Source organism: Plasmodium gallinaceum, assembly GCF_900005855.1.
Source record: "Plasmodium gallinaceum strain 8A genome assembly, contig: PGAL8A_v1_76, whole genome shotgun sequence".
Lineage (NCBI taxonomy): Eukaryota > Apicomplexa > Aconoidasida > Haemosporida > Plasmodiidae > Plasmodium > Plasmodium gallinaceum.
Genome location: NW_021628238.1, coordinates 1,301,459 through 1,321,590, shown reverse-complemented (window position 1 = coordinate 1,321,590; position 20,132 = coordinate 1,301,459). Strand labels below are relative to the sequence as shown.

Sequence of the window (20,132 nt, the reverse complement as noted above, 5' to 3'; positions counted from 1 at the left end):
TTTTTGAATTTGTTGTAAGTAAAAAAACAAAATTTCATATTAAAGCAAAAATCATAAATATAGCAGTGCATTTTTTAATTGTTGTAATAAGTATAAAGAAAATAATTTCTTTGAATATATGCAATTTTTTTTTTTTTTTTTTTTGCATGAAGGAAAAAACAATTTTAAAAAGTGCATTTATTTAATTGCTATTTGTAACTATACTTATATTTATATTAACTTTTATAATAAAATAAAAATACAATATTAAAAATTTAAGAAAAAAATAAAGATATTTAACAAAAAAAAATTATTTTGTTAGATAATTTTATTTTATTTTTTTTTTTTTACTATGAAAAACTAAAAAAAAAAAAAAAAAAAAAAAAAAAAAAAAAAAAAAATTTAGTGAGTAAATATAAATAAAAATTTTAAATGAAAATTTTTTTTTCATTAATTTTTTGTATTAAGATAATTTAACATAAAAAAAAAAAAAAAATAAAAAAAAGTAAACCAATACTATTAATATTCATAATTTAAATTATATTTATTTTACTATATTCAATATGATTATATTAATATATTTATTTAAATAACATTTTTTTTATATAGTAATGAAAATGAATTCTTTTGAGGTATTTTATTGATACATATATCCTTTTTCATATATATATATAAATATATATATATTATTAAAAAAATAAATTTTGGGATTTGCTTTATTTTGTATGTTACATTTTCATTTATGATAATAAAGATGAGAAGTTTTTAAGTTTGTCTCCTTTTTTTTTATAATTTATAAAAACATTTAGTGATTTGCTAAAATAATTGATATTTTTATTTGTAAAATGATAACATATTACTAGTTGGAAACATTATTGTTTCATAAATTTACAACAAATTTATATTATATGGAATCTAATTTTGCTTTTTCAAAAAAAAAAAAAAAAAAAAAAAAAAAAAATAGTATTTGTGTTAACATATTAATAAATTTAATATTTTTTAATTTTTTGTTATGTATTTTTAAATTTATTAATTGTTAAAATGTTCAATCTAAGCAAATCATATTTATTAAGATGGAACACATCATGGACATATAAGTAAAGAAAAAATTTAATAAATTTATATATATTATTTTTTTAAATTTGTTTTATAAAATAATGTTTTGAATGTATTTTAAGTATAAATTACAATGTATTATATTTTTAATTTATTCTTTTATTGTATATTTTATAATGCATAAATTTAATTTCACATTAATATATATTCATGAAAATGTTTTTTAACTTTGAATATTAGAGAAAATTTATTTTATTTTTATTTTTTTTTTTGCTATTATAATTATTAATATAGATTAAAGAGATATCATATGTCCCCAAGATGGAATGTTAGTAAATGGTTGGTAAAAGAAGAATATAAATCTCAAAAGTTTAGTAAACCATTTCATTTAACAAAATGGGGAAACTTTAAAACTTACCAACATCAATATTCTTCAAATGGAGCATTTAATAAATTTTGTGATATGAAAAAATTACATGAACAAAACATTAATTTGAAAAAATAAAATTCAATATTTTTAATTTGTTTTTAACATAAGCAATTTTTCGTTTATTATATTAACCATATATATATTAAACACAATCCTAAAAATAATATATATATATAGTTTACATTTCAATTTGTTACATTTTTATTTTGTATTCTTCTGAATAATTATTTTTTATCTTTTTATATATTTTTCACGGATTTTGTATTTTTTCTTTTATTTTTATATAGTTTTACATTTTTATTATCCTATTTCCAGTTTACATTTTTCATTGCCTCTACCTTTTTTTTTCATTTATATATATATTTTTTTTTTAATTAAAATATTTTTTCTAATAAATTTAATAAAATATTAAAATAATAAGGCAGTTCATTTATTAAATTTAAAGGAATACACATATAATCGAAGCTATAAATTGTTTTATTAATAATTTCATTAAATTCAGTGGAAGATTGCTTATTTAATTTGGGGACCTACAAAAAAAAAAAAAATAAAATAAATAAATAATAAAAATAATTATGAAAAATGAATATTTATTTATTAATTATTTCTTCTTTTAAAAAAAAAAAAAAAACATGATCATGTTTCTTGTGTTATTTTTCTTTAGTCTTATTTTATTTTTTTTTTTTTAATTATAAATTAATAGTTTTGTCATATATTTTTTTTATAACAATTTTTTATACTTTATTAAATTAAAAATATTTCTTTATTTTCTATCCTTAAATTTCATTATAATTTTTTTTTATTTTTTTTTCTTTTGATATATAGAAAATTATAATTGATATAAGATTTAGCTCCTATCATTATTCCTTATTCATTTTCTTCGTAAATTACATATAAAAAATGCTATTTATTATAATAATTTGTTTTTCTTATTTTTTTTAATGATTTAAAATTAGTAGAATTTGTCTGATTTTAATCTTTTTTATAATTTATTTTGTTTTTTGTCAGTTAAATATCTAACATTGTTTATTCCATATCTTTTTTAAATTAACCATATTTACGTTTCATTTTTTTAATTATTAATAGGTATTTTATTAAATACATTTGATATATGGTTTTGTTATCCTTTTTTTAAAATAGGATGTATATTATAAATTTTTTGTTGTATTTTTTTACTTTAATTTTCTTGAAAGCTCATGAATTTTAAAATAATTTTAGTTTTTGTTAATTTATGCATTTTTATTATTATTATTATTATTATTTTTTTTTTTTTTTTTATTTTAAATTGTTACCTTTGGATATCTTTGGCTAAAATGTGTTAATATTAATGTTTTACATTTAACTTCCAAACCTATATATAAATTTATATATTTATTTATTTTTAAATGTATAAAGGATATATAGTAAAATTAAGTATTTCATTATTATTATTTATATTTGGAGTGTTATTTTACTTATTTGCATTGCTTCGTGTGTAGTTGAATGCTTTTTTTGAATAGCTTCATTTAACAATTCATCATCAAATGTGGCTGAATATTTTTTAAAAAGAAATAATTTATTTTATGATATATTTATATATATATATATATAAGAATTATTTTAGTTTGTTTTTTTCTTGTTTAATTTTGAATTAGTATATTTTTAATTAAACTGTTCTTATTTTTATATTGATTAAGAACTTTTTTAAAAAATAATTATTTAAATAAAAAACTAATATAATTGAAAATAAGTTTTTTTTTAATACCTTCATGAATTAAAATATCACAACCTTTAGAGAATTTCTTGATGTTATTACATGGTCGTGTATCAGCTGAATATACAATTGAGCCAATATCTTTGTGTTCAATTTTTACACCATAAGATTCATTAATATGATTAACCTAAAAAATGAAATGAATTAAATCATTTTATTATTTTTAACTCTTTATAAAATCTACTTTAAAACGCATAGAATGTAACTTTTAATTATATTGGGAGAATTAAATAATATATTTAACTGTACCTTAAAAAGATTTAGGTTTAAAAAATTTTCTTCACATTTTACTTTTATTTCTAAATTTTCTGAATTATATAAAACTTTTAACGGTATATCAAAAAAAAGCTCGTTTAATAAATTTATCCAACTTTTTAAAGTTATTGGAATTAATACTGTTGGGTAATCTAAATTAGGAAAAAATATCTTCCTTATATATAATAAATAATAAAGACCTGCATGATGATCTGCATGAGAATGTGAAATAAATATAACCCTAAAAAAAAAATACATATATATATATATTAAAAATAAAAATTTATTTTATATAAAAAAAAAAAAAAAAAAAATATATATATATATTCAAAATATTATTTAAAAATAAATAATCAATTTATATAAGCATAAAATTTACTTGATTGATTTAATAATTTCAGAAAAATGAGCCCATGATTTGCTCATCCAATATAGCTGGTATAAAGAACCTTCTCCAAAATCTAAAACAATACTAAAATTTTTTTGAAGATTTAAAATTATACCAGATACATTACGAAAAGTAGAAGGCATTGAACATCCAGTACCAAGAAAATAAAAAGAAGGTACTTCAGAAAAATTAGATAATTTTGTTTTATTAAAATCTTCAAATGTTTTTATTAGGTCTTCATTTTCTTTTAAAACTTTTGATATTTTTGAGGAATTAAAAATATTCGGATATAAATCAGATAACATCTCATTAGTGCAGATGTTTATCTTATGAAAAGGGTGTAAAACAAATTTTGTTAACGGATTATATAAAAGATAAGAATTATTTTCTTCATCTATTATTTCACTTTTTTTGTTTGAAAATTCACTTGTATTATTTAAAATAGTGCTTTTTTGTATAATATTTTCATTTTTGCACATACTTATATTTTCTATTTCATCTTTTTCATTTTCATAGGAATTTCCTATCATGTCTTGATTTTTTTTTTCTTTATCATTTGGAAATAAATAGGACAAATTATATGTGGGTGTATCAGGTTTATACTTTAAAAAAATATTTGGTAATAATGTAGAAAGAAAGCTGTTTAAGGAAGAAGAGGAAATAAAAGGACATACGTTTAATGAGTTATTAGACTGATTGCATTTAATATTCTTTACATTTTTTAAACTTAAAAAAAAATCCTTATATTTTTTGCAATTGGTAATTTTATCACAGGATAGATGAAAAATGTACTCTAAATTTTTTAAATAAAAATCTTTTTTATTTGTGATTTCATTAATTAAACAGTCCAGATCTTCATCATTTAATAAATCAATAATTAATGATTTTCTTCCATCTATATTTTTGTCACAAACATCTTCAGGTTTTATTATTTTATTATTTATTGTAATAGATTTTCCTGATTTTAATATACCATAATATTTTCCAGATGGAATATTTAAACTTTTAGCTTTTTCTGGATGAAATTTTCCTAAAGTTTCAGGACATTCAATTAAATAACAAATACTATTAAATGCTACATTATTATTTTCTTTTTTATATTCGTTTTCACTTAAAGTTTTATTTTCATTTTTTTCTTCATGTTTATTTTCATATTTTGCCACATTTTCATTTTGATCTTCATCTTCATAATTTTCATTCAGTTTCCTTTTTTTAAAGTTATTCAAATAATTTTCTACGAATTCATCTTTTTTCATAATTTTATTTTCATTTGTATTTACATGGTCAATTATATTATTTGATACATTTACATTTGCATTTAGAGGAGTTTTCTTTTCATTGAGCATAATTGGGGTTATTATTACGTCTCCTTTTAAAATAATTGGTGATATATAATTAGAAATTTCATATACTTTAATTCTAATATTTTTCAATTTTGCAAAAGTGGAAGTAAAATTGTCAATGATTCTTTCTAATGGTTTTGGTCCATAAATACTAATCAAATTATCCGATATATTATCTATTGTTAATAATAATCCTATTAAACCTCCAATAGTTTCAGGATTAATTTTTGTAAAGAATATATTTTTTATTTTCACTAGGTGTAATTTATGCTCATTTAGAAATCTTTGACTATTTTCACCACAATTAAAAAGGGTAACATTTCCATTCACGAATAATCGTAAACTTGATGGTATTGCTAATTTATGCCATCCTATTAATTGAATATATACTTCCATATTTTTTTTTTTTTTTTTAAATCTATCAATAATATATATATATATGTTTTATTCTATTAGGTTAATAATTTTTAACATATTTTGACTTAAAAAAATTGCCTTCTTTTTCTGATAGTATTCATATATAAATAATTTTATAAAATAAAAAGAATAATATATTTCTTAAAATAAAAATTTGTTCAAGGTTGAGATGTTTTACATTTCATAAATATTAATTCTATAAATTATGAAGTATTATAAATGGTAAAATATTTATGAATTTCATAAAAATAAAAATTAACACATTTAAAAAATTAAAATATATAACATTTTAAAAAAAATTAAAAATAATATATATATATATATATATAAAAGGGAATGAATTCCTTATTATATTTTAATTTACAATATTTATCTTAATATTTCTAAAAAAAATATTAAAGAAATAAAATTACATTTTTGTAATGAATAAATATATAACAAGTTATTAATCTTCTAAAATATAAATTTATTTTAAATTGTAACTAAAAAAAGTCAAATTTAAATAAATAAAATTACAACTTTAATATATATTCTAAGGATTTAAAAAAGAAAGTAAACATACAAACAAAAAATGTAAAATTCAATTATATGTAAAGGAAATTTTCTATACTTTTAAATAATATATTTACTTCTACAACAAAAAAAAAAAAAAAAAAAGGAAAAAGCAGAATATTTACTAGATATGAAAAGATAGAATGATCTATAAAAAAAAAAAAAAAAAAAAAAAAAAAATATATATTTTGTATTTGTTTTTAAAAAGTGTGATATAGTTAATTTATTTGAAAGAAAAAAAAAAAAAAAAAAATTTCAAATGTTTTCAAAAAATCACACAAAAGACTACAAATTTTTTTTTTTTTTAATTTAAAAAAATATATCTAAAAGAAAATATAAAGATATACAGAATATATATTCTGAATAAATAAACAATACACGAAAAAAAAAAAAAAAAAGAAATAGGGAGAAAAACGAAAATTTTATTTTTTCAAATATAATATAAAATAAATGGAATGTGAATATGAAAAGAAAAAAAGTTTTTATGAAATAGTATTAACAATAAAAAAAAAAATTGAAAAATATGATTTGAGTAAATGGGAGAATATAATAAAACCAGAAGATGTATCATACAATGATTACTTTGAAAAACTAGTAAAAGAATCAAATACAGAATGTGATGATAAAGAAATTAAAATAAATGAAAGAAATGTAAACATTGAAAATGAAAATAAAAAAAATACATATGAAATAAATAAAGATTTTTTTGATAATCTAAGCAATAGAGACAAATTTTATTTTTTATTAAGTATAAAAGATACAATGGAAACTAGTTGGCTACTAGCTCAAAAAAGATTAGAAGGAATAAAATTAGAAGAGAATTCTGAATTCATAAATGTTCAAGAACTATTAAATTACTCAAAAAAATTATCAGATACAACTTGTGCTCCACCTGAATGTGATAATATCAATGATAAAATAATTCATCAAGAATATTATCCTAATTATCATTTTTTAAATTTTGTGAATATTGAAGAAATTCATTTATCTAAATTATTTCAATTGCAAAAATATAGTACTGTTTGTTTTCCTCCTATAATTACTATAGAAGAAAATGATAATTTGTTAATTGTTAGTATTACTTGTTCTACTCCTACTACTACAATTTTTTATAAAATAAACGAGGAAATACAGGAGAAAATTTATGATTCTGATAATAAACCTAAAATACCTAAAAGACAAAAAATAAATATATACGCTTGGTCAGTTAAAGAAGGTTTCATAAAATCAAGAGTTTCTTGTTTTTCTAAAACTTACAATGTTAAAGAAGATAATTCGCAAAACTTATTAGATAATGAAGCTTCTCAATTTTTTCCGGACTCTTTTAAATCTGACAAAACTGAAAATGAAAATATTATGAATAAGCAATCTTCAAATACAAATGTATTTAAAAATCTTGGTTTTTTATTAAGTAGAAAAAAAGAAAAAAAGTTGGAAACATCATCAAATGAAGAATCATTCTCAAGTAACGAAGAAGAATAAAAAATTAAAGGATATAATAGAAGGTTAATGAAAATAAAAAAAAAAAAAAAAAAAAAAAAAAAGGATTATATTTAAACATAAAATGAAAACATTGAAAAAATTGCAAATTTAATTACATATATAAATAGATACATAACCAGATAGAAAAATAATTTAAGATATGAAAAAAATAAATTATAAAGGAAAATATTATGTATTTTTATCATTTCATTTCGCAAACATATGAGCAAAATTACATAGAATATTATAAGTATTTGTTTTGTTTTATTTTTACCATTAATATTATATTAAAAAAATATAATTATTTAATTTTATACTATTTTTTTTTTTTTTTTTTTTTTTATATAATATCTGTTTAAATTAAAAAGAGTAATTTTCATTAGAAATATATAAACGCGTATTATTTTTTTATATCAATTAAACTAAAAAATAAAAAAAAAAAAAAAGATAAATACAAGTTCACACACTAAGCTTCTATTTTATTTCACTTTTGTTTATTTTTTATTATTTTTTTTTTCTTCTCAAATTTAATATAAATTATGATAAAAATTTATATAACTAATATTTAAGTGTTCATTTAATTTTTCCATTCTCTTTACATCTTTCTCAATATTATATTTCACTATCACAAATTTTTCAAAAAAATACCTTTTATTTGTTCAGGAGAATAATCCAATTTCATTTTATCACTATATAATTCATATATTTTCATATATTCTTTATGTATATTATGAAAGATCAATGACTTAATATTTTTTTTAAGTTCATTAGATTCTATTTTATTTAATATATTAAAATCGTAATGTTCAGTAAAAACGAATTTATAAAAATTTTCAATAAAAATTCTTACTTCATCAGCATTATTTTCATTTAGTTTGTCTATTTTATCTATTTTCAAGTAATTTATTAAATTAGAAGACTCTATTTCTAAAATTTTTTCGCATTTTTCATTAATAATTATCGTTAGTAATTCACAATATTTAGAGGAACCTTCAAAATCTTTAATACTTTCTTGTATAAAAGAAAATATATTTATGATAAATATGTAATCACTTTCAATATTTTTATTTTTATTTTTTAAAAAATTATTTATTAATGGGTTTATTGTGATATCAAGCACGTTCTGAAAATCCTGTTCGTTACTTTTTCCACATAAAGAGCTATTTTTGTATATTGTATATATATTATTTAGAGAATTGAAAATTTTTTTAATATAAAATAATGTATCATTAAAATAATCAGAATCTTCTCTTTTGGTTATCTTACTTAAATAGAACGTTATAACATTTTGTTGCCATAATGTAATGAATTCATTTTCTATTTTCTTTTGTATGTTCAAGGTGTAATTTAATAATTTACAATTATACTTCTCAAATGGATCCATTTTATTATTTAATCCATATTTATAGCTTATCTCTATTTTAGCACTTCTATCATCATCATTTGCATCATTTATATTTTTATTAGAACATTCTACATTAGGTTTATTATATTCAAATAAATTGTGATCGTTCTGAGTATTATTTCTTTCTTCATATAACTCTTCTTTTTCTACAGTATCAATTATATTAAATTCTTTTTTTTCATAATTTTCATTTTTTTTATCTATAGAATTTTCATCGAAGTTTCCTATTTTATTATTAATTGTATTTTTATAGTCTATCTCCTCTTTATTTTTATTTAATATAATTTCATTTTGAAACTTTTTTTGTACAACATCTACTATATTATTAGAAATATCACATAAAAAGGAACTACTACTTTTTTCTATAGTTAATTCATAACTTTGAAAAAAAGAGTTGTTACTTTTTAAATTTTCTATTATGTTTCTACTACCATTTCTATTTTTATCACTATTATAAAGAATATTTTTGTTGGAATCTTCTTGGATTATTTCTTTTATAACATTATTTATTTCATAGTTTTTTTGAAATTGTCTTAATTTAAAAATAAATATATCTAACACTTGAAATAATTCATAACAAGATTCATAACGTTTTGGATAAATATTTAGATTTGTATCTAGAAAATTTTTATATGGAATTAGTAATACATCAATTATATTGAATAGAATATTATGAGTATTTTCTAAATTTATAGATATATATGAAACAGTTTTGTTTGTATAATAAAAATTAAATGAGAAAAGTATTTTAAAAAAATTATCTTCTAATGTTATCAAATAATAAAAAATAGAAAAGAAATTTTTAAAAATTTGTATTGAATCATCTTTTACATCTATTTCTATTAATTTTTTTTTATTTATTGATTTGTAGTTATTAGAAATTAAATCTTGATAATTTTTTTTTAACAATTTTTTTCTAAAATGAATAAAATTACTTATACATGTATTGAAATATTCTATGCTTTCAATAATAATTTTGTAACACAATTTTGTTATTGGAGAAATTTTTTCTATATAATTTTTTATTATTATGCTTCTTTTCTCTTTTTCGTCAAAAACTGTGCATAATAATAAATCAATAATTTGATTAGTTCTTTTATAAAAATTATTGTTTTCTTTTATTATATATGAGCACATTTTTTTACACGCAGCATTCATTATTTTATTATAATATTTGGAATAAAACTTAGTTAATTTTTCTGATGAATCTTCATTTAATAATTTTATTATGTTATCTTTAGTATATTCAAACTGTTTTAAATATTCAAAAAATTCTATATTTAATGATATTTTTAAGTCTATTAAATTATTAATACATAAGGGACTTAAACTGTATTTCTGTAAAATCATATTATATATATTTTCCTTTTTCTTAATATTATATTTTTCTTTTTTTAACTTTTTTATTTCATCTATTATTTCATTAGTCAAATTACTACTTTCTACAATTTTGTCTTTTGTCTTTTTATCTAATTCATTAATTTTTTTTAAATTGCTCCCAATATTTTCAAAATATGTAAAGCAGTAGCAAGTTTTTTCAATCATATCTTCATAATTATTTAATTCACTCAATTCATAGTCATATTCATTATATAATACATCATATTTATTGAATGTGTTTTTGTGAATTTTAATATTATGTAACTCATTAAAAATTAAATTTGAATCTATGTTTTCATCAAAGTTTACATCAATCGGTATTTCCATAATGATACATTTTATTCAAAAAAAAAATTTTCTTATAAATGAGTTTTAATTTTTATTTTTACTATGAATTATTATTAAATAAGAAAAAAATAAAACATCAAATAAAAATCATACAATTTTTTTTCTTAAAATGTATGGATAATTAAAAACATATAAACATATAAATATAATTACGAAAAATTAAATTTAACAAAAAAAAATAAGTATTATAAGTATTCCTAAGTTAATATCTAAAATCTTTTATATTACAATTTTTTTTTTTTTTACTAAAAAAAAAATAAAATAAAATTTACATTGGAAAAAAAAAAAAAAAAATAAAATTACAATATCCAAAAATAAAAGTAGTTGAATTATACTTAAAAGGAGTTAACACAAAATGAATAATTAAAAAAAAAAAAAAAAAAAAAAAAATACATGCATATAAACCTATATTCTTAAAACTTCTGTATTATAGGTGGCAGATTGTCATTTAATTTTTTTATATATTTCCCATTCATAAATGTGTGAATATTTGATCTGAGACTAGTTAAAAATTAAATAGAATACTAAAAAAAATTAAATTTAAATAAATAAATATACATATACGTATATATAATAACAATATGTTTTAATATAATATAAAAATAAGAATTGAATATAATAATATTAGGAAGTGTTAAGGTATAAATAATATTTAAATAAAATAGTTAAGATTTATATTATTAAAATATTAATATTTTAAAAGTCCACTTGTTATATATGAGAATTAGCAATTAAATATAAATAAAAAAAAAAAAAATTAAAAAAAAAAAAAAAAAATAGAAAAAAAAAATTTTAAATTATTTTTAATATTTTAGTGAAAATGTGATGGATATAAAACAGTTTTAGGCACTGATAAAGGATCTCCTTTATTAATAATAAATTTATGTCCCTCAAGTTTCAGTTTTTCAAAGCATTCTTTTTTACATTGAACATCTAACCAACGACATTCTTTACATCTAGTCTTTGGATAAATAAAAAAAAGTTTTCCATGCCATGTGAAATCTCTTTTTCTTCCATCTAAATGTCCATAAGCATATGGTTTAGGGCAAGGTGGTTTCATTGTAAAATGAATTTGAGCATGATACCACAAATATACACAGGCTCCAAATAATAAATATACATGAAATTTTAAAAAAATCATTAGTTTTCTTTCGTATTCAGTTAACATTACTGTAGATAATCTAGTATATGGATCTAAATCAAGAATCCATTCTTTTCTATTATTATATCTTGTTAAAAACCCTGTTATATCTAAATATCTATAAATCTTTTGTCCAATTGTTTCGGGCTGATTCTTATCAAAAAATATAAGAACATTTGAATTATCCACAATAGATAAATTTTTTGAACATTCAGAAGATACATTTTTAGTAGTTTGTCCTGATGTGATATTTGATTGAATAGATGATGTAGAAAAACATTTTCTTAAATTTATTTTTAATATTTGATTATTTTTATTTAAGAAAGAATAAGAGTTCTGATTGATAATATTAGTACTTAAATTGTGAATTCCTGTACTATATTTTCTTAATATTTCATTACCACATACTTCATATATATTTATTAAATTACTAAAGGCACTATTTCTATCACTTTTCAAACATTTTAATAATACATTTCTTCCGCTTTTACTTAACATTTTCTTATTTTTTATCTTTTTATTTTATCTTTTCATATATTTATAATTTTACCTTTTTTTTTTTTTATTTTTTCTTATTTTTTTTGCATTATTAATACAACATAATAATACATGATAAAATCAAGTAAAATAAAGTATTATTCATAAATATTATATAAATATATATATTTTTTAAAATAAAAAATAAAATAAAAAAATAAAAATATAGAAAATATATATAATCATAAAATTTTTAAAAGCGAAAAAGAAAAAGTAATGTTGAAAAAAGTTTCTTGTAAAAAATTATTGCAAAAATTTAATAAATGCTAAAACCTTTTCGTACTATTGTTAAATATTTAAAATATATACCATGCACACAAAAATATACTAAAAAAAACGAGAATAAAATCCCTCAACAAAAAAAAAAGTATTAAATAAAATAAAATACATAATTCATAAAATTTATAAAAAGAAAATTTTGTAATACTTCTATTTTTTATAATTGTTTGTATGAATTAATGAACAATTAAAATGAAAAAAAAAAAAAAAAAAAAAATATAATTTCTTTTGGAAGGATTTGTAAGATTTTCAATAAATTCAAACTATTTAATTAAATTACTTTTATTAATAAAAATTATTTTTTCTAAGGTACTAGTTTTATTAAGTAAAAATTATAAAAAAAATTTAATTAAATTTTTCTGTGTCATAAAAAAAAAAAAAAAAAAAAAAAATTTTAAATAGATAAAAAATACGTTTATTATTAATGTAATATATATACTTAAAAAAGAAATAATATTTTTTATGTTATTTTTTTTATTAAAAACAAAAGAAAAACGCTACTAAATTTTGATACGTAAAAATTAAAAGTTATATTAACTTTTAAACAATAGGAAATATGAAAAAAAATTTTGCTTTATTTCTTTAAAAAATAAAAAAACCAAGTGGAGATTTATTAAATAGTAATTTATGTTTGAATAAAAGGAAAATAACAAAATAAATAAAACTAGTTTAAAAAACTTCACTCTTTTTTAGTATGAAATTATTATATATATATTTTTTAACTACTTTTAATTTATTTTTATTATTTATAAATTGGATGTATTATGTAAATCAGCAGTTATACGCACAATTCTAATTAATGTTAGAAATATAACTGTAATCCAAATAAGAATAAAAAAGAATTTTAATAAATGAATGAAATCAAAAAAACCATTTTACATTTAAATATACATACCCACATTATTTTTATTAAGTCTAACATTATCCGTTTTTATTTCATGATATAAAATTTCGACTGATATTTTTTACTATAATACAAAATTAATAACAAAATGAAAGAGAACCATTTAAAAATAAACATAAAATTCATATAATTATTTAAATTAGGGTTCTCTTGAAATTTATTTTTTGATTGTCTTATGTTTTCTTAAAAAATTTTATTTAAAAAAAATTCATTATATTTAAAGATTTGATCTCAAGTTGCTTTATTGTTATATGTATAAAATTAATAATTACATATATATATATATATATATATAGATATAGATATAGATAGAGAGAGAGAGTGTTAAATGATAAAGGAACAATTGAAATAAAAATTGTTAAATTAAAAAAAGGATAAAAAACTATTAAGTAATTGGAGAATTTTACATTAAATATATTTATAAATGTCAGTAATTTCTTTTTAAAATGAAAATTTGTACTTTACATATTTTATTAAATTATATTTGAATACCTATGAAACATCTATAACCTATAAAATATATTAAAAAAAAAAAATATACTAAGAAAATAAAATGTTAAAAAATATTTAAATAATAATACTTAAACATTTAAAAATAAAATTTTGTGGTAATTTGTATATATGAATTTCTGTTAATAAAAAAAAAAAAAATTTAATTTTATTTTTATTTACAACAAATGTTTTTAAATATTTTTTCTTTAATCAAAATGGTCTATCTTAAATCAATTTGCATTTCTTGAAAAAAGTATCTTTTATTTTATAAAATATTAATCTGAATTTTTTTTTTTTTTTTTTTTTTTTGTTCCATGAATACTAAAATATTTTTTCATTTATGATATAATTTTTTAATTGTAACATATCATGTTATAATTCATAAAAAATAAATATGTGTACATTAATTAATAGAATTCATGCGATTAATATTTTTTTAAGAAAACATATATAATTTATTATATGAAATTATAAATAATATTTTACGAACTAAATTAAAATGCTTATTACAAAAGCATAAAAGCTTTATATTAAATAAAAATATAAATAATATTTTTATAAATAAAAATATAAATTTTTTTTTAAATAAAATTATCAATAAAATTTTAATAATAAAAGTACCAAAATCATTTTTTTAATAAAAATATAACTATATTTTTATTACTTGAAATATTAATACTAATTTTTTTTTTTTTTTAAATTTAAAAATTCATAAATACATATGAATTCGAAATTTTGCTTGATGAACAAATTAAAAAAATGATACTTCTACGGAATATTATATTACTGGATTTGAAGAGGAGTAATATGTTAAATGTAAATAATTACCAAAAAATAAAATATATATTAAATAATAGAAGATTTTTTACTATACTAAAAAATGAGAGACTAGATAGATTAAAAAGAGAAATTCGCTATAAGCCAAATGATAATTTTTTAATATTACAATTTTATAAAGAAGCAAATGTGCATAACCCAAATGAAGTTATAAAGCACTATGAAAACACTAATTACATAAAAAATGAAAGTATTACAAAAGAATATATAAAAGCATTAGTTTATACAAATAAGTTAAAATATACAAATCTTGATAATATAAAATATAATAGTGATAATATGTCTAATAGAAGAAACATTGAAGAAGTAAACATAAATCAAATGAATGATGAACGTTCAAATAATTATGACTCAAAAAATTTAAATATAGATCAACCTTACAATAATTTATCTCATTCAACAAATAAAACAGATTATATAGAAAAAAAAAAAAACCCTTCAAGCGAAGTTTACAGTTTGCAAATAGATCCGAAGAAACCTTTAAAAGTATCTGTAATAGAAGGAAATAAAAAAGGGTTATGGAATTTATTTAAATCAACAATTGGATTTCTAATACTAGTAGCAGCAGCAAGTGTATATTTAGAAGGAGTTTCACAAAATGTACAGAAAGGAATAGGAGTAGTAAATAAAAAAATAATCCCAGTAGAAAATGTTAAGGTGACCTTTGCAGATGTAAAGGGATGTGATGAAGTAAAAGAAGAATTAGAGGAAATAATTGATTATTTAAAAAATTCAGAGAAATTTACAAAAATTGGTGCTAAATTACCTAAGGGAATTTTATTATCAGGAGAACCAGGAACAGGAAAAACATTAATTGCGAGAGCTATCGCAGGAGAAGCTAATGTTCCATTTCTTCAAGCATCAGGATCAGAGTTTGAAGAAATGTTTGTTGGAGTTGGAGCAAGAAGAATTAGAGAGCTTTTTCAAGCTGCCAAGAAACATGCCCCATGTATTGTATTTATTGATGAAATAGATGCTGTAGGATCAAAAAGGAGCAATAGAGATAATAGTGCAGTAAGAATGACTCTTAACCAATTATTAGTAGAATTAGATGGTTTTGAACAAAATGAAGGAATTGTTGTAATATGTGCAACAAACTTTCCTCAAAGCTTAGATAAAGCATTAGTGAGACCAGGAAGATTAGATAAAACTATTGTAGTTCCATTACCAGATATAAAAGGAAGATATGAAATTTTAAAAATGTATAGTAGTAAAATTTTATTATCGGATGATGTAGATTTACATGTTTTATCTAGGAGAACAGTTGGTATGACTGGTGCAGATTTAAATAATATTCTTAATATAGCAGCTATAAAATGTTCTGTAGAAGGAAAAAAGTCAGTAGATATGAATTCTATTGAACAAGCTTTTGATAGAGTTGTTGTAGGACTTCAAAGAAAATCTCCATTGAATGAAGAAGAAAAAAATATTACAGCCTATCATGAAGGTGGTCATACTTTAGTTAATATTTACACAAAAGGATCTGACCCTGTTCATAAAGCAACTATTATGCCGAGAGGAATGTCATTAGGAGTCACATGGAAAATTCCAATTAATGATAAATATAGTCAGAAAATTAAGGATGTACAAAGTGAAATAGATGTATTAATGGGTGGTTTAGTCTCCGAAGAAATTATTTTTGGAAAAAATAATGTTACAACTGGTTGCTCTAGCGATTTGCAAAAAGCTACACACATAGCACAATCTCTTGTTATGAATTATGGTGTTGGTATAAATGAAGAAAATATATCTATGTTTTTGCAAGATAAAAAAAATATTAGTGAAGAAATGAAAATTAAAATAGATAAATCTATTCAGAGAATATTATTAGATTCTTACAATAGAGCTAAAAACGTTTTAAATCAACACATTGATGAATTGCATAGAATTGCTGCAGCTTTAGTTGAATATGAAACCTTAACAAGCGAAGAAATTAAATTAGCTATGCAAGGAAAATGTGATCAAATAAAAAAAAATAGAGAAATGAAGCAAAAAGAGTATAACTTAAAAGACAATAGAATTTCTTAGTTTATATGAAAAAAAAAAAGTACCTGTATATTCATATGAATAATATTATAGAACATATATATATATATTTTTATTTATTTATGAATTTTATTATGTTTTATTATCCTCATCATATAAATTTTTTTTTTTTTTTTATATTATCGTATTTTATTATTTTATTAAATTTATTCTATATTTTAAAATCTTTATTTTATATACATTTTTTTTTTATTTATTTTTAATTTTTGTAAGTTATATGCATATTTTTTTTTTTTTGCAACTTATTGTATTAATAAATTCATATATATATATATATATATATATGTATATATGCTCTTTATTATATTATAACAATGATTTTATTTAATTTCTCTATTTGGTTTTTATTTATATTTTTAATTTTTCTATTATTTTTATTTTGATATCTCGTAATTTATCTTATTTTATTTTATTTTTTTTTTTTTTTTTGAAGACAGTAAATTTATTTAAATATAATCTAGCTTTTAATAAAAAAAAAATAATTAAAATAATTTTTCTATAACATACTTCTTTATTAGCTGGTTCTACTTTTATTCAATTTTAATTATGTAAATTAATAAATATATCATTTCCTTATAAATTAAATATGTTCCTTTTTTATTTTTTTTAATGAAACATATAAGACTTGCTATTTCCTATTTTCACTTTTAAAAATATTTTTTTTCAATTCTTAAATTTTTTTATTTTATTTTTTTTTTTTTTTGTATAATATACAAAGAAAAATTAAAAAAAAAAATACATAAGTGTTTTTTGAAATATGAAATTTTACATTATAAATTACATGGTGATTTAAAATATAAATAAATTTAATTGTAGTAATAAAAATATATATGTATATATATGTATTTACTAGTTTACTTGATAAAAATACACACTTTATAAATAAAATACTTCCCTATTTTCACAAGAACACTATATCCAAAAAAATTAAATTTTTTTTTTCTAGGTATTTTTATAACTACACATTGAATAAAATTTTGAAATTTTCATGTATATATATATATATATATATATGTATAAACATATCTTAAATTATTCTTAACATTTTGTTTTATTATATTATATTAAAAAGACATACCGAAAACTTTTTTTTTAAAAATTCAAAAAGTAAAATTTTTTCTTCTAGTTTAAATAATTACTATATCTTTAAATGTATGTCTTATAATTCTTTTTTTTAAATGTTAATAATTTCCTCTCTAAAAAGTAATAAAGTACGAACAAATTAGTAAATGTTAATAAAAAATTTAGTATAAGTTTAAAACATTGCTTATGTATATTAATTAAAAATACTAATAAAATATTTATAATTTAAATTATTATCAAAAAATTTTTCTAACGCATATTTTGTAAATATTTCTAAGTTAATGTTGTCTGCAATTTTTATTTTTTCCATATATTCTCTTTGTTTGTTATTTAACAAAAATTGATTTAATCCTTAGAAGATATAAAAAAGTTAAATTATGTTATGATAGCAAAAAATTAAATTAAAATGAAGATGTAATACCTAAAATGCACTTATCTTTGGTTATATATTTGTTGTTTTCTAAATTTAGAAAAGCGTACATTGCTTCTATATCATCATTACTAAAAATATTTTTTATTTTTTTCTAATAATAAAGATTTATAAAAAAGTTTATATATATATATATTATATATTCTTAATTAAAAGATATTAAATATATTTTTATTATTATTTTCTCCTTTTTTCTTATCTTTAAAAATTTTGTACTATTTATTTTTTTATTTTTATTTATACTTCTTTTTCTAATTTTTTTAGTTCATTAATAATAGACAATATAATATTTTTAGGCTTTTTGAAATAAATATAACCTAATAATCCCTTTTTAATTGGAATAGTATTAATCATTAAGAAATGAAATAGATAATTTTATATTTTTTTTAATACCTCAAATATTTCCATTAATTTTTTCTTTCTTATGTATTCAATGTTCTCTATATAAATTAAATGGAAAAAAAAAAAAAAAAAAAATTATATTTTTTTTTTGTGTGTTAAATATTAATGAGAAAAATAATATTCAAGAATTTTATTTATTTAAATTACCATTCATCATTTCTATGTTTATATATTAAATTTTATTCAAATTAAAAAAAAAAAATAAATATCTAAATTTTAACTACTTAAAATATATAAACATTAATATATTTCTATTTTCTAAAATATATATCATCTATGTAAAAGTGAAAATTAGTTTTTAAACAATTACAATATATATAAAATATACTTTTTCATAGAAAAAGAAAAATATTTGATTCTGAAATTAAAATTTTTGTTAATAATAAAATATATAATTTATTATGTAAAATTATTGTCTTAAGTATATTTTTATAAGATCTAGGATTTAAAAATGTCTAAAAATGTATTAAAAAAAACTATAAAAAACTTTCTTTTTTACTATTGAAAAAAAGAAAAAAAATAATAAAATTTGAAGTTAATCATATATATATGTATATATTTTCTTTTTTATAATAAAAAAGAAATATAAATATATGAGACTAGCTAATATAAGCAAGTATCTTTATAGAAAAACATATTTAGAAGTTATTTTCCTGTCATTTTTTTTAGCTTTTTAATATTTAAAAAATGAACAAAAACTAAGCGGAAAAATAGTAATAAAAAAGACTTAAATTGTGAAGTAGCAAAATTGCATTCCATAAAAGAATATCGTAATATTTGTCGAAGATTAATAAAGGTAAATAGCACATTTTTTTTTTTTTTTTTTTTTTTTTTTTGAATCCTCATTTTAAATAAACTATAAAAATTATTCAAATTTACTTAAGAAAAAATAATACATTATGTAAATATCATTTAACGAAAATGTCACAAAATGTATAAAGAGTACTAAGGCTTTTTTTTTTCCAATAAGCATTATATTTTTCACTTTTTTTTTTTTTTAACCATAATTGAACAAAATGACAGGATAAGTTTCAGAATAAAAACATGCAAGACTAAAATAAAATAATATTTTTAAGAAAATCTTTGCCAAAAAGAAGAAACTTAAAAATTTAATTTATATATGTTTTATTGTTTACGTTTTTGTTTTATATTTTTATATAAGTTTTTTTTTTTTTTTTTTTTTTTTTTTTTAA

At 17.5% G+C, this 20,132-nt stretch overlaps 7 protein-coding genes across 7 annotated transcripts; 3 read left to right on the top strand and 4 right to left on the bottom strand.

Annotated features, from left to right (window-relative positions):
- Positions 1-1,020: 1,020 nt before the first annotated feature.
- On the top strand, positions 1,021-1,540 carry PGAL8A_00224800 (conserved Plasmodium protein, unknown function; the record flags this gene model as incomplete). Its single annotated transcript, XM_028670966.1, has 2 exons — positions 1,021-1,076; positions 1,330-1,540. 2 exons carry the CDS (start codon positions 1,021-1,023, stop codon positions 1,538-1,540), a joined length of 267 nt encoding a protein of 88 aa, XP_028527666.1.
- A 299-nt stretch (positions 1,541-1,839) lies between these two features.
- Positions 1,840-5,600, bottom strand: PGAL8A_00224700 (tRNA 3'-trailer sequence RNase, putative; the record flags this gene model as incomplete). Its single annotated transcript, XM_028670964.1, has 6 exons — positions 1,840-1,995; positions 2,758-2,816; positions 2,920-2,994; positions 3,210-3,345; positions 3,468-3,714; positions 3,853-5,600. 6 exons carry the CDS (start codon positions 5,598-5,600, stop codon positions 1,840-1,842), a joined length of 2,421 nt encoding a protein of 806 aa, XP_028527665.1.
- Positions 5,601-6,623: 1,023 nt separating this feature from the next.
- On the top strand, positions 6,624-7,655 carry PGAL8A_00224600 (conserved Plasmodium protein, unknown function; the record flags this gene model as incomplete). The annotated part of the gene is made up of 1 exon (XM_028670963.1): positions 6,624-7,655. The coding sequence occupies one exon, from the start codon at positions 6,624-6,626 to the stop codon at positions 7,653-7,655; it is 1,032 nt and encodes a 343-aa protein (XP_028527664.1).
- Positions 7,656-8,280: 625 nt separating this feature from the next.
- Positions 8,281-10,767, bottom strand: PGAL8A_00224500 (conserved Plasmodium protein, unknown function; the record flags this gene model as incomplete). The annotated part of the gene is made up of 1 exon (XM_028670962.1): positions 8,281-10,767. The coding sequence occupies one exon, from the start codon at positions 10,765-10,767 to the stop codon at positions 8,281-8,283; it is 2,487 nt and encodes an 828-aa protein (XP_028527663.1).
- Positions 10,768-11,599: 832 nt separating this feature from the next.
- Positions 11,600-12,427, bottom strand: PGAL8A_00224400 (conserved Plasmodium protein, unknown function; the record flags this gene model as incomplete). The annotated part of the gene is made up of 1 exon (XM_028670961.1): positions 11,600-12,427. The coding sequence occupies one exon, from the start codon at positions 12,425-12,427 to the stop codon at positions 11,600-11,602; it is 828 nt and encodes a 275-aa protein (XP_028527662.1).
- Positions 12,428-14,900: 2,473 nt separating this feature from the next.
- PGAL8A_00224300 (ATP-dependent zinc metalloprotease FTSH, putative) lies at positions 14,901-17,006 on the top strand (the record flags this gene model as incomplete). The annotated part of the gene is made up of 1 exon (XM_028670960.1): positions 14,901-17,006. One exon carries the CDS (start codon positions 14,901-14,903, stop codon positions 17,004-17,006), a length of 2,106 nt encoding a protein of 701 aa, XP_028527661.1.
- A 1,192-nt stretch (positions 17,007-18,198) lies between these two features.
- PGAL8A_00224200 (conserved Plasmodium protein, unknown function) lies at positions 18,199-19,093 on the bottom strand (the record flags this gene model as incomplete). The annotated part of the gene is made up of 6 exons (XM_028670959.1): positions 18,199-18,220; positions 18,362-18,458; positions 18,529-18,631; positions 18,781-18,864; positions 18,931-18,977; positions 19,087-19,093. The coding sequence occupies 6 exons, from the start codon at positions 19,091-19,093 to the stop codon at positions 18,199-18,201; spliced, it is 360 nt and encodes a 119-aa protein (XP_028527660.1).
- Between the last annotated feature and the right edge of the window lie 1,039 nt (positions 19,094-20,132).